At 45.3% G+C, this 13,397-nt stretch overlaps 1 protein-coding gene across 1 annotated transcript in view; it reads right to left on the reverse strand.

Annotated features, from left to right (window-relative positions):
- The window catches only part of RYR3 (ryanodine receptor 3), a 563,044-nt gene that overhangs the window by 88,528 nt on the left and 461,119 nt on the right, over window positions 1–13,397 (reverse strand). The window contains 8 exon segments of the mRNA XM_060146948.1: window positions 1,597–1,718; window positions 2,702–2,769; window positions 3,298–3,413; window positions 10,306–10,429; window positions 10,544–10,619; window positions 11,802–11,864; window positions 12,074–12,220; window positions 13,300–13,389. Of these exon segments, the coding sequence (XP_060002931.1) occupies window positions 1,597–1,718; window positions 2,702–2,769; window positions 3,298–3,413; window positions 10,306–10,429; window positions 10,544–10,619; window positions 11,802–11,864; window positions 12,074–12,220; window positions 13,300–13,389 (806 nt within the window).

Below are 13,397 nucleotides of genomic sequence, written 5' to 3' on the forward strand. Positions count from 1 at the left end.
CATCTCAGAATTTGAAGGTGATAAATTAAAGAGATCCCAGGGGAGAGATTCCGGAAAGCACTGGTGAATTGCATCAGATGCAGAAGAGGTGGGGTATGGGCGAAGGCTGGGAACAAAAGCGGTCTGGAGATGTGAGCACGTTCAGTGCCGATATGGCCACTTCTATGGGAGGGCAGCGGGCACACTGATGGATCTGAAAGCTATTTGCAAGGCCGATCAGCGAGCTCCAGCTTGCATTCCAGCTGTGACAAATGGTGCCTGGCTGAACAAATGTTACATTTCCATGAATTAATACCCTAAGAAAAACAGATGAAGAGAACAGACACACCTGCCCTCTGTTGGCTTATCTGAGTATCTCACTTGCTTCTTCATTTCCTTAACTTCTTACAAAAAACACTGGTGTGTCATGAAAATATCTAGGAAATCTTGGGTCAGTAACTGATTCTAAGTGTATCTCATTTTGACATCATGCGCTCCTCCCTGCTTAACAAATATTAATGTCAGAAGTAATTACAGTGTAGAGAAAATGGCACTCGATCTGGATAGAGAGGGCTACGCTTTCATTCTTGCTCTAACTTACGACCTGGGTCACTTTAGGCACTGGAGTGAACCTGCCCAAACCTCAGTTTCCTCATCTGCAAAATGGAGATCATAACACACAGGTGGTTCCTGGAATTTAAAGCACTGTGGTGTTTCACAATGATATTTCCACAGGTGGGCGATAACTTGTGCATATCAAAAAATCTAGCTCACTGCTGAGCCATGCTGTGCTTGATAAATGTTAGCTAAATCCTAAAGTTGAATATCCTCCCAAAGATGGTGATATTCAATGGCTGGGCCCTTATAAAATATAAAGTACATTGTTCACCATCAGTGGATGCCAGGGAAAGGGCTGATAGACTGCCTTTACTGCAGTCCTTAACTCTTTGCCATTTAGAAGTCTAATCCATCCCTTGTCATTCGTAAATCAAATACAGAGAACCTGAGGCATAGTGGTATCCACTTGTAGCCTGATCAAGAAGCACCTGGTTTGTTCTCAGCTCTGCTGAGGCACCCACGTGTCATGTCTAGTGGAATAAGAAGAGAAGCTGGTGCTTTTGATGAAAATTTGTTTCCTGTTAGGAATTTAAATTGAATTAAGTCACTCTAGATTTCAAATCTCAGATCATCCACACCAAGACTTGTAAGATCTGATTCCTTAAAAAAAAGTTAAGCTTAAAAAGCCTGAGAAGAATGAGAATGAAAACAGTATTAATCCGTTTCTTCTCAACGTTGTGTATTTGCTTTTCCCAAGCTTCAGAATTACCTTCTCCTTTTTCTAAATGTTATTTCAGGATAGAAGCTGACCTGAGGATATAAGTTTCCCCCAAGCCCTACTGATACCCCCAAACAGTGCACCTCTCTCGGTTGCCAAAATAATATACAGATAAGTGTGAATAAAGTCACTTTCAAAACCAAGATGATAACCAAAACCTCTGAGCTACCAATCATCAGGCCACAGTTCATTGCTCCAAAAGATTCACCCTTGAAGCCCCAGGAGTCTGGGGTTTTACATAAATCACGTGAGCACCGTGACCTTCCCTTCTGTAGACTCACCTGGCCACCATTTCTTTCTCCTTATGAGAGGCGTACCCGCTGCTGCTAAGGGGCTTCAGAGGGGACGAGAGGAAGTAGAGGCGGTGATTGGTAAAGTACTGGTCCACCAGTGGGAGAAGAACCTGAAAGACCCACCAGAGATGCACTTCTAAGAGGCTGGCCAAAGCCCTTCCTCTGGTTCCTTTGAAAAAGTTCATCCTTAATGAGCAAAAAGACTCTGAACACAAAAAGACTCTGGTCCTGGAATTTCTAGAAAACCCTACCCTGTGAATCCCAGTTTCCAAACTATTCTTTTTCTTCTATGCCTGTAACCAGAGGCCTTAGAAATATGTGAAGGGATAGGGCAGGACACTGACTAAGGGCCCAAAGAAATGCACATCCTGAATCAACATTTTCAGGGGCGTCCTGTAGGACACCTGCACTCAGATGTGGCTTCTTGGGCGTGGCACCCAACAGAATATTTAAGGCATGGCCCAGCACTACTGGACTTGACCATCCTGTCTCTGCTTCTCAGAACATGGCTACCCCAAAGTCTCACTTGTATTTAGTCCTCTGAGTAGGGTTATGTGGCTGAGACAGCTCACTGGCACCCACATGCGTTCTTCCCTTCTTTCTCTTAGCAGTAGAAATCCCCGTGTTTTATCTGGGCATGGGGTCACCCAGTTAAAGCATGCATTACACGCCTCCCTTGCAGCTAGCCGAGGCTGAAATGAGTAAGTTCTAGCCACTTAATAAGACAACTTTTATTAAACTTTAGAACTTTAATAAAACAACAGCTTGCCCTCCGCTATCCTTCCCCCCTTTCTCACAGATGTGGTACAAGTGAGTCTGGACCACTGTCAGGGACCACATCTTAGGAGATGAGAGAGCATCAAGAGAGGAAGAACCTGAGTCCCTGGGTAATGGCGTAGAGCACAGCAGGCTGCTTACCTCCTCGGACCACCCACCTGCCTCAGGACCTTTCCACAACAGGGAAACCCACGTCCATCTCATCAAAGTCATTACTGGAGTTTTGGATATCTTTGTTGGATCTGCTTAACTTGTACCCTAAATTGTACAGATCCCAAGAAGAAGGTAATCCGGTTAAATGCAGAGAGTCACTTACTTTGGCAAAGAATTTGATCTCCTGGTCATGGGGAGACTTTTCAGTTTTCCCACTGCTGACAATGGTTTCTACAAAGACAAAAGTGACACAAAGTTGACCAGAGCTAAAGAAAACAAAGACAAAAAGAGTCACAGCATTAAAGAAACAGAGCAGCTTTTCGTCATGAAAAGGCCATTTGATTTTATAAAATATCTAATATTTTACAAAGTACTTTATAATTGTGAGGGTTGGTTATTTCTTCTAGGGTTTCACTACTCTTTTCTCTACTCTACTGATAAGAAGGCAGCTTCAGAGAGGTTGAGTCATATGCTCACAGGCATAAAACAAAATGATGGAAAACTTAGAGGAGGATGAGTTATGTGAAAAATGACAAATGATTCAATCAAACCCAGAAGGGAAACCAAAGACAAAACTGATTTTTTTTAAGTGCGTGTGTGTGTGAAATCTCAGCCACTGTGTCTTTCCCTAAACCATATGTTTCAAAGAATCATGAACAGCTACAGTATGAAAGCATCGCTCTTCATAAAAGGAATATCTAATTCCTTTCGGTATTATGAGAAGCACACATTTTTCTGATATTTCGCAATGATACTTACCCAAATGGGCAATAAACTCTTGAGCAGAATCAACATATTTCAGGATCTTCTTCAAAAACTTATAGGCAAACCTCTTTTCCATGGAGGAGGCATCCAGCCCCATATCCTTGATACCTCTAGATTGGAAATGGGTAAACCCCAGGGAGTAACAGAGATAACAATGTGACTTTGGTGCACAAGCAATTTTCTCCACGTCAACTCTGCTTTCCAAATGTTGATGGCTATGCTGGCTTAGCGACCTGACTCATCATTTGACTCATTTCCCCTTGCACTTGAAACCTGCCTCTGTGAGCATGCAACACCTGAGCGACAATAATTTCTGAAAAGATTTTTCAGAAAGATCTTTGTCATTCATTCAACAAATACTGAGCTGGGGATAAATCAGAGATGCAAACACGAATCCCTGCGCTCATGGAACTTACGTGCTTGCTATAAACAGGTACGAACGCTACATAAAACGAAATAAAAATTATCCGGGGACTTCCCTGGTGGCGCAGTGGTTAAGAATCCGCCTGCCAATGCAGGGGAAACAGGTTCAAGCCCTGGTCTGGGAAGATCCCACATGCTGCGGAGCAACTAAGCCCACGAGCCACAACTACTGAAGCCCGTGTGCCTAGACTAGCCCCTGCTCTGCGACAAGAGAAGCCATGGCAATGAGAAGCCTGCGCACCGCAACGAAGAGCAGCCCCTGCTTGCCACAACTAGAGAAAGCCTGCGCGCAGCAACGAAGACCCCACGCAGCCAAAAATAAAATAAATAATAAAATAAATAAATTTAAAAAATTATCTGGAATGCTGTAAGTTAATAAGTTTTGTGAAAAAAAGAAAAACTAAAGCAAGATGAAAGGGCCCAAGAGTACCTGAAGTGGGGTTGAGCAGACTGTCGTGTTAAATCAGTGCTGGGCTTATTGGAAGGACAACACTGGAGTATAGGCTTGAAGGAGGTGAGCCATAGAGACATGAGGGGAGAGAGCTTTCCAGGCATAGGGAGCGGGGCTGCAAAGTTCCTGAGTGGGCACATGCATGCTGAGTTGAGGCCAGTGTGGAGGGATGGAAGTGAGCAGGCAGTCAGAGGGGCGTGGGGTGGGCAGTGGAGGCAACCGTCAGGGTGCTGTGGGCCGTCCTTAGCATTTTGCTTTTGCTTTGAGATGGGAAGCTATTGAAAGTTTTGAGTAGAGGAAACGACATGATATGACTCACATTGTGACAGAATTACTCTAGTTGCTAGGATTAAAATTGACCGAGGGCAAGGATTGAAACAGGGGGCCCAGGAAGGAAGCCCTTTCAGCAACGGCAGTGACAGCACGAAGGGTGAGAAGTGGTCAGATTCCGGGTATCTTAAGGGGAGAGCCGTCAGGATTTCCTAAAGGATTGGATGTGGGTTGAGGGAAAAAGAGAGGAGTCAAGGTTTTTGGCTTGGGCATCGGGAAGAACAGGCTGTCGTCAAGTGATGGGGAAGTTGAGGATGGAGCAGGTCTGAGGCATGGGTAGCGGGAACCTAGGGTTTCTCCTTGGTGACAGGGATGTTACCGCCTTATCAGTACATCCAAGTGCCCACCACGGGCTCTGGCTCAGGGTGAACCACTACAAGGGTATGTTTGCTGAATTCAGTGGTCTTTTTCCTTTCCCCCCGCTATTTCCTTGATTCCCTTCTTATAGTCAAGAGGAATTTTTCACTTCTGTGAGCAAGTTATTTATTGGCAAATCATAGTCTGCATGCATCTTGGTGTTAAGAACAGGATTAAAATGACGATGGGAGTCTTTCTTAAATGCTTCCCCAGAGGCTGTCTCCTGCTGCCTGACCTTTCCCACTCAACAATACAGCAAATAGGTTTTGTTATTTTTTCATATGAGCTACAACAGAAATATTTGTATAGATTTTTACTTCTGTCACTCAGTGGCAAAAATTCTGTAGGAAACTAAAAGAAAAAACAGCAGCTGGCTCAGCAGACATTTCTTTCAGGAGGAACGGCTTATCGAGGTGGGGACACTGCCTTGTTTTTCGTTCTACAAAGGACGCCGCAAGCACAGCCCATCACCGACACCTGACCAGTGGAGGAAACAGGTTCTACCTTTAAGACTTAAGCAGCCCAGACCATCCTCATCTAAAACATTTGTCTAGATGATTCTGACAAACATAAGTTTGAGAGAAAGTCTTAGGAAATCATGATTCATTCAGTCTCTCCAGTGGAGTTGCCATCTTTGTTCAAAGGTTGTTGATGGGAGACTTCCGGGAAGATGGCGGAAGAGTAAGACGCGGAGATCACCTTCCTCTCCACAGATACACCAGAAATACATCTACGCGTGGAACAACTCCTACGGAGCACCTACTGAACGCTGGCAGAAGACCTCAGACCTCCCAAAAGGCAAGGAACCCCCCACGTACCTGGTTAGGGCAAAAGAAAAAACTAAACAGAGACAAAAGGATAGGGACGGGTCCTGCACCAGCAGGAGAGAGCTGTGAAGGAGGAAAAGTGTCCACACACTAGGAAGCCCCTTCGCGGGTGGAGACTTCGGGAGGCGGAGTGGGGGAGCTTGGGAGCCGCGGAGGAGAGCACAGCAACAGGGGTGCGGAGGGCAAAGCGGACAGATTCCAGCGCAGAGGATCGGGCCGACCAGCACTCACCAGCCGAGAGGCTTGTCTGCTCGCCCGCTGGGGCGGGCGGGGCTGGGAGCTGAGGCTCCGGCTTTTGTCGGAGCGCCGGGAGGGGACTGGGGTTGGCGGCGTGAACACAGCCTGCAGGGCGTTGGTGCGCCGCGGCTGGCCGGGAGGGAGTCCGGGGAGGGGTCTGGACCTGCCGAAGAGGCAAGAGACTTTTACGTCCCTCTTTGTTACCTGGTGCACGAGGAGAGGGGATTAAGAACGCTGCTTGAGAGAGCTCCAGGGACGGGCGCGATCCGCGGCTAAGAGTGCGGAGCCCAGAGACGGACATGGGACGCTAAGGCCGCTGCTGCCGCCGCCAGGAGGCCTGTGTGCGAACACAGGTCACTAGCCACACGCCCTTCCGGGGAGCCTGTGCAGCCCGCCACTGCCAGGGTCCCGGGATCCAGGGACGGCTCCCCCGGGAGAACGCACGGCGCGCCTCAGGCTGCAACGTCATGCCGGCCTCTGCCGCTGCAGGCCCACCCCGCACTCCGTGACCCTCCCTACCCCCCGGCCTGGGTGAGCCAGAGCCTCCGAATCAGCGGCTCCTTTAACCCCGTCCTGTCTGAGCAAAGAACAGACGCCCTCCGGCGACCTACACGCACAGGCGGGGCCAAATCCAAAGCTGAGCCCCTGGGAACTGTCAGAACAAAGAAGAGAAAGGGAAATCTCTCCCAGCAGCCTCAGAAGCAGCGGATTAAAGCTCCACAATCAACTTGATATACCCTGCATCTGTGGAATACCTGAATAGACAACGAATCATCCCAAATTAAGGAGCCCTGTGGATGAAAGGCTCTTGGTGCTGCAGCCAGGAGTCAGTGCTGTGCCTCTGAGGTGGGAGAGCCAACTTCAGGACACTGGTCCACAAGAGGCCTCCCAGCTGCACATAATATCAAACAGCAAAAATCTCCGAGAGATCTCCATCTCAACGCCAGCACCCAGCTTCACTCAACGACCAGCAAGCTACAGTGCTGGACATCCTATGCCAAACAATTAGCAAGACAGGAACACAACCCCACCCATTAGCAGAGAGGCTGCCCAAAATCATAATAAGTCTACAGACACCCCAAAACACACCACCAGACGTGGACCTGCCCACCAGAAAGACAAGATCCAGCCTCATCCACCAGAACACAGGCACTAGTACCCTCCACCAGGAAGCCTACACAACCCACTGAACCAACCTTAGCCACTGGGGACAGACACAAAAAACAACAGGAACTATGAACCTTCAGCCTGCAAAAAAGGAGACCCCAAACACAGTAAGATAAGCAAAATGAAAAGACAGAAAAACACACAGCAGATGAAGGAGCAAGATAAAAACCCACCAGACCTAACAAATGAAGAGGAAATAGGCAGTCTACCTGAAAAAGAATTCAGAATAATGATAGTAAGGTTGATCCGAAATCTTGGAGATAGAATGGACAAATTGCAAGAATCAGTTAACAAGGACCTAGAAGAACTAAAGATGAAACAAGCAACGATGAACAACACAATAAATGAAATTAAAAGTACTCTAGATGGGATCAATAGCAGAATAACTGAGGCAGAAGAACGGATAAGTGACCTGGAAGATAAAATAGTGGAAATAACTACTGCAGAGCAGAATAAAGAAAAAATGAAACGAACTGAGGACAGTCTCAGAGACCTCTGGGACAACATTAAACGCACCAACATTCGAATTATAGGGGTTCCAGAAGAAGAAGAGAAAAAGAAAGGGACTGAGAAAATATTTGAAGAGATTATAGTTGAAAACTTCCCTAATATGGGAAAGGAAATAGTTAATCAAGTCCAGGAAGCACAGAGAGTCCCATACAGGATAAATCCAAGGAGAAATACGCCAAGACACATATTAATCAAACTGTCAAAAATTAAATACAAAGAAAACATATTAAAAGCAGCAAGGGAAAAACAACAAATAACACACAAGGGAATCCCCATAAGGTTAACAGCTGATCTTTCAGCAGAAACTCTGCAAGCCAGAAGGGAGTGGCAGGACATATTGAAAGTGTTGAAGGAGAAAAACCTGCAACCAAGATTACTCTACCCAGCAAGGATCTCATTCAGATTTGATGGAGAAATTAAAACCTTTACAGACAAGCAAAAGCTGAGAGAGTTCAGCACCACCAAACCAGCTCTACAACAACTGCTAAAGGAACTTCTCTAGGCAAGAAACACAAAAGAAGGAAAGGACCTACAATAACGAACCCAAAACAATTAAGAAAATGGGAATAGGAACACACATATCGATAATTACCTTAAATGTAAATGGACTAAATGCTCCCACCAAAAGACACAGATTGGCTGAATGGATACAAATCCTTACATCCAAAATTCCAAAGGAGAATTCTTAAATTTCTTCTTGGCTATTTAGTATAGAATAAACTTAAAATGTCATTTCTTCTTAAGAGTAGAAAAATTCTGGAATGTATGAGAGAGTGAGTCTGCTGGACCATCCTGTCTGTATACACATGGTTCAGAGCCAAGGCAGGAAGCACCCTTCCACTCTCACTACCTCTGTTCCAGCCTGTCTACCTCATAGATGCAAGGGACCACATGCCCATGTGAACTGGACTTAGAGAAGGGCCTCAAATCAGGCCTAATGAATTGAGAAGCATGAAATATTTCTGTGCTCTAACTCTATATTCAGCCCATCTTTATACCATCCCTCAAATGAAGTGGCAACTTTAGAAAAGTATTGTTTTTAAAACTAGCAAATTCCAACAAAAGTTACACTGTATGTTTTTGTCAATTTAAAAATCTTTTGCTTTAGTTTTTTGTTGGACATGTAAGGCTATTAACACAGATGTTCTTTATTCTGTAATTTCAAAATAATCTGCAATATGAAATCAGGACTTCAAATGGTACACCAGAGTCAGAAACCACAAATTAAAGACATTTTGAAAGTATATCTCTTCTTTAGAGACATGGGCAAAAATAAATTTCTCTTTTGTAGTTAGTTCTCAAGATCGTATGGAGAATTCAGTGTACACAAACCTATACTAAGCATCTCATTCAGTCTATAATCTAAGATTTTAAGCTATGTTTTTATTTTTCCATGTAAAAAAAAGTTGAAAACAATTAACTTCTTAAATACTGGTAATCATAGTAGGTTGCACTAGTTGACTCTAAACTGTCATTATTTTAGCTAGCAAAACAGATAGCATCTTTGATCTGATCTGCATTAAAAATTCTCAATTTCAGAAAACTTACCCATTTTCTTTAGCCAGGCTTTTATTCTGGATACCTATCTGTCAATTCTTTAAATCCAAGATTAAATGCCACACCCCCTTACTCATCACTTCAAAGTCCAGAACAAATTCTCTTAAAACTACTTTAGCCTACATTGGCTTCTCTGTTCTTGATACTTCAGAGTTTGTCTCACACAATTTTTCACTCAGTTTCATCCTCCCTATATTTTTCTCTTGTTTCAGAAATGCAGTCTTTTCCTTTAAATTTCTAGCTCTTTGAGGTCAGAGACCCTATCTTATGTCTTCCTTAGTCTCCACAGTGTCTTATACAGTTCTAGACGTATATTAAGTGCTCAATAAAGACTTGAATTTTTTAAAATTGCAATGATCCTTATTAATAAGAGAATACAATTATAATGTGGCAGGGTAAAGGAAATAATTGGGACAGTGATTCTCTGAATACAAATTAAAAAATATTTTAATCTGAAAAAAAAAAAAAAAAGGTTGTTGATGTCACTCATCTTCCCTATTGTTATTATGGCATTTCATTAAATATCACATAAAACAAAAAAACACAAGTGTGAAGAGAACTAAGCTGCATATTTTGCAAAGACCTGCGATTGTAAGTTTCCAAAAACAGCGTTTCTGAATTAGGTGTGAGGCAACCGTAAAAGATAGGGAGGAAATTGAAAAAACAAACAAACCAACCCAGAATACTGCATTTACATTGTTTTGTATGTACCTTAATTCTCTTAACTGTACCTTAACTGCTCTTCAGCCCAACTTCAAGGGCTTTGAGGATACGTTATGGATGTGGTTTATAATTCCAATCAATAAAACAACCAACAAAGATGAGATCTGGGGGCCTATGGTACAAGGTTTGTGAATGAATGCATGTGTGTTTGTTTTAATTAAAATTAAATGTTTAAGGTACAGATGTATAATTTGTCACGATTCTCTGCTGTAACTGATTTTTAGAAATTGATATCGACCAGTCTTATTTCTGTCGGAAGAGAGGGCTTCACACTCCAGAATAAACACCTATTCGTTTCAAAAGACTCGACCGCTATCCTTACTCTGATCTGCTTTGCAGGCAGGTGATCAAATATCTAGAGCACGAGAGACCACACGAGCCTGCCCCTGGCCCGCTAACGTCACCTGGAAGACGACTTACCTGGAAACCACAATGCCGTTCACTTGGAGGAACTTAAACAGGTCCTGGGCCTTCTCCCGGTCCCTGAACTTTTCCTTGGCAGTCAAGGTGTCGTACGGTACCAAAAGAGGGTGACTGCCGCCACCTGGGGTCAGTAAAGTGAGAGATGACAAAATAGGTGGCTCTTCCTTTGCACTTCTGGGAAACACACCTGCCCCCCAGCTCACCTTCTGTAGGAGATGCTGTGAATCTAGCTCACCTTTGCTCTCCAGCTCCAGCTTCTTCTTCTTGGCCCAGATATTGTGATAGTTCTCAGCTATCACCTCCACCATCCCCTGTGTCCCATCAGGGAGATGACAGTCAGAGAGAAAGCAAGCAAGAAAAATGGGTTCATATCTGCCCCGCTGTTGCAGGCAGCCTCGGGAACAGAGCACCACCAAACGCTAATGGCACATTGCTGAGTGTCTCCCATCATTAATTAGTCTTTGCTTATGCACCCCGTTAGTTTTATATCTTCCCATACACACAGAAAACAATTTCTAATTCTGTCCTTTCCCGGTAACTTATTATCTTGGCAGTTTGATGCATTTCTGAGAAACACACATTTCCACTGGAAACTGCGTTCTGATGGCACTCCATTTGTCACAGGAGTGAAGTATTTTACTCCTGACCTGAGATAGGGAGCTGGGAGTGGGGGGTCAAGCAAAACTCTAGGATCCCCGAAAGCCTTTAGCTTTGCAAACTAAAAATAATCACGTGTTGGAGAAAACTGCCGCACATAAGATTTCTCAAATAGAATGCATCTTTATGAGGTTCATAAAATAGTGACCCGGAATGAAGGGTGTACTTTGGAAAGAAACTTTCTTTAAGGTCCAAAGCGTTGGTCTGATGGACTCTCTAAGGAGTAACGGCCTCAGGCTGGGGCCGGTCACGGTCACTGACATGTGCACAGGGGAGGAATGGGGGTGAGGAAGCTTAAGCCTTTAATTTCATCCTCTTGGGTGTAAGTCCCTAAATCCTACAATGATGACTTGTCTGTACCACCAAGGGCAACTCAAGTGAATCCACCACGGGATATGCGATTGTCCTCAAGGTTGGGGGGCCCGGTGTGAGCAGTCCAGCAGCCCAACCCAGAGGCCACCCCGTACATTTTCTCCTAGTTGTTAATAGCTTTGTTACTAGTTATTTCTCCTGGCTGTTATAAGTTCTGTTTTGGGTTTTTGTACAGTAATTTGCTGTTCGATCTTCCTTCTACTGAGTCATGACCTGCTATGACGTCTCCGGAAGAAGCGCAAAGCCTCACCTTCTCAGACTGTTGGTTAATTCTGCTGAGACTGTGTCAGATGAGTGGCCTCTGCTCGTTGTGGCCCTCTCTAATTTTGATATTTCAGTGGTGATATGTTTTAGGCATTCTTCCCCCTCGCCCCTTTCTAGAACATTCTTTGAAGGGCAATATGTCCTGCACTTGAGGGGTTTTAGAAAGTCCGTTACGCTGTTCTGAAAGTATCAACACTGACCTGGAGCTCTCTGGAGAGCACAACATTGGAGAGATCCAGGGGAGCAGGGCTGTAGCTGTTGCCCTAGGAAAGCAAAGGCAGAATCACTGGGTTTCCCGTTACTTGCCTTATTCTCACCAGCATCCCTGACTTCAGTGGCCAAAGATATGTCCCGAAAGATTCCCAGGGCTCACTGGTGGTGGGCCTCATCTCTGATACCCTGGGGATAGCTTTCCCAGATTCTCCATGGGTTCCATTGGCCTAGTGTTGGCCTCTGGGCGTGATGGTCGTACCTGGCTGGCCTGGGACACGCTTCGAAGCTTCTCATTTTCCCGCTGTTGAAATAGGGCTTCTCCCTCTTTGGTCCTCTCTACCGTCCAGCCCACCGCCAGCATGGTTTTCAGGGACTCTCTGGCAGGCCAGCGATAAATTTCCTTCTCCTGGAAGAACATTGGAGCAGAAGAGCTGGGCAGGGCACGCCCCAGCACTGTGGCTGGCTTGTCTCCCGGAAGAGAGGTCCTCCCGCAGTGGAGGGGGGCTAAGCGGCTCCAGCTTCCTCTCACTGGGTCAGAATACCCTCTGCAGCATCCCGCCTGAAACACGTCATCCGTCTTTCTGAGGTTTTTAAGTACAGGACCCCACAGTCTCCTGCTTTTAGAGGGAATGTGCCAGACATATCCACAGTTTGTGGAGAAAGCAGAACGAGAACAGGAGAATGACTTCTTCCCTCCCCCCACCCCCCAGCGCTGCCACCTCTGCCTCCTCTGTGCCCCGCCCACTGCACAAGCATCGCCAGCCCTGGACCCACCCCTTTCTCTCCAGAGTGACTTCTGTCCTCTAGTAGGTATTTAAGATGGGACACGTCAAAATGCATTTGCACAAAGCTCTCCTCCGAGCACGGGAAATAGACATTCTTAGATTTAGAATTCTCTTTCGAGCCACGCACCATTTTATAACTGGTCAATATGCACATAAAGATACGCATGTCATCCTTTACCTGTGACACTAGGTCTAAAGCCTGCAAGGAACTCTTACTGATCGCAAGACAGGAATTCAGAGTTGAGTTGAACCAACTCTCATAACTTAAAAAAAACACAAACAAACCAAGAGACCTGTCCACGTTTCCCTGGGGACTCTCTCCTCTATTCTTTTTATCCGTCACGATTGGAAGTCCTTTCTATCTGAATGTTCTCCAACAATGCAAGTCCCCCCGCCCCCTGCAACAATCGAACAGAAGCCCTTCCTAGTTCAGTTACAAGTGAAACACAAATGCGTTTTGGCCCAGCCTCTAAGTGCTGATTGGTGCTTCTCTCTCCAATGGGCTTTCAGAACCAAATAGCAGAATGGGAGGCTGGGTTCTCAGAAACCAGTCTTGAGGCTGTGGCCCATGGGCCAGCTCCTGAGGAGTCTGCCGAGTCCTGGAAAGTCTCTGAGGAACTGGATGGTGAATGTGCCCTCGACCCCTCTGCCATCTGATATAATTCCCAGGGGAGGGAAATTAGCATGGCCTGGTCCTTACCTTCTCTGTTAACGTCTTGAAAGGCCTGATCAATGGATGGGTCTTCACATTTTCATCCAGGGAAATTCCATATTTCCATCCATTCTGACTCTGTAGAA

Source organism: Lagenorhynchus albirostris, chromosome 1, assembly GCF_949774975.1.
Source record: "Lagenorhynchus albirostris chromosome 1, mLagAlb1.1, whole genome shotgun sequence".
NCBI classification, from domain to species: domain Eukaryota; kingdom Metazoa; phylum Chordata; class Mammalia; order Artiodactyla; family Delphinidae; genus Lagenorhynchus; species Lagenorhynchus albirostris.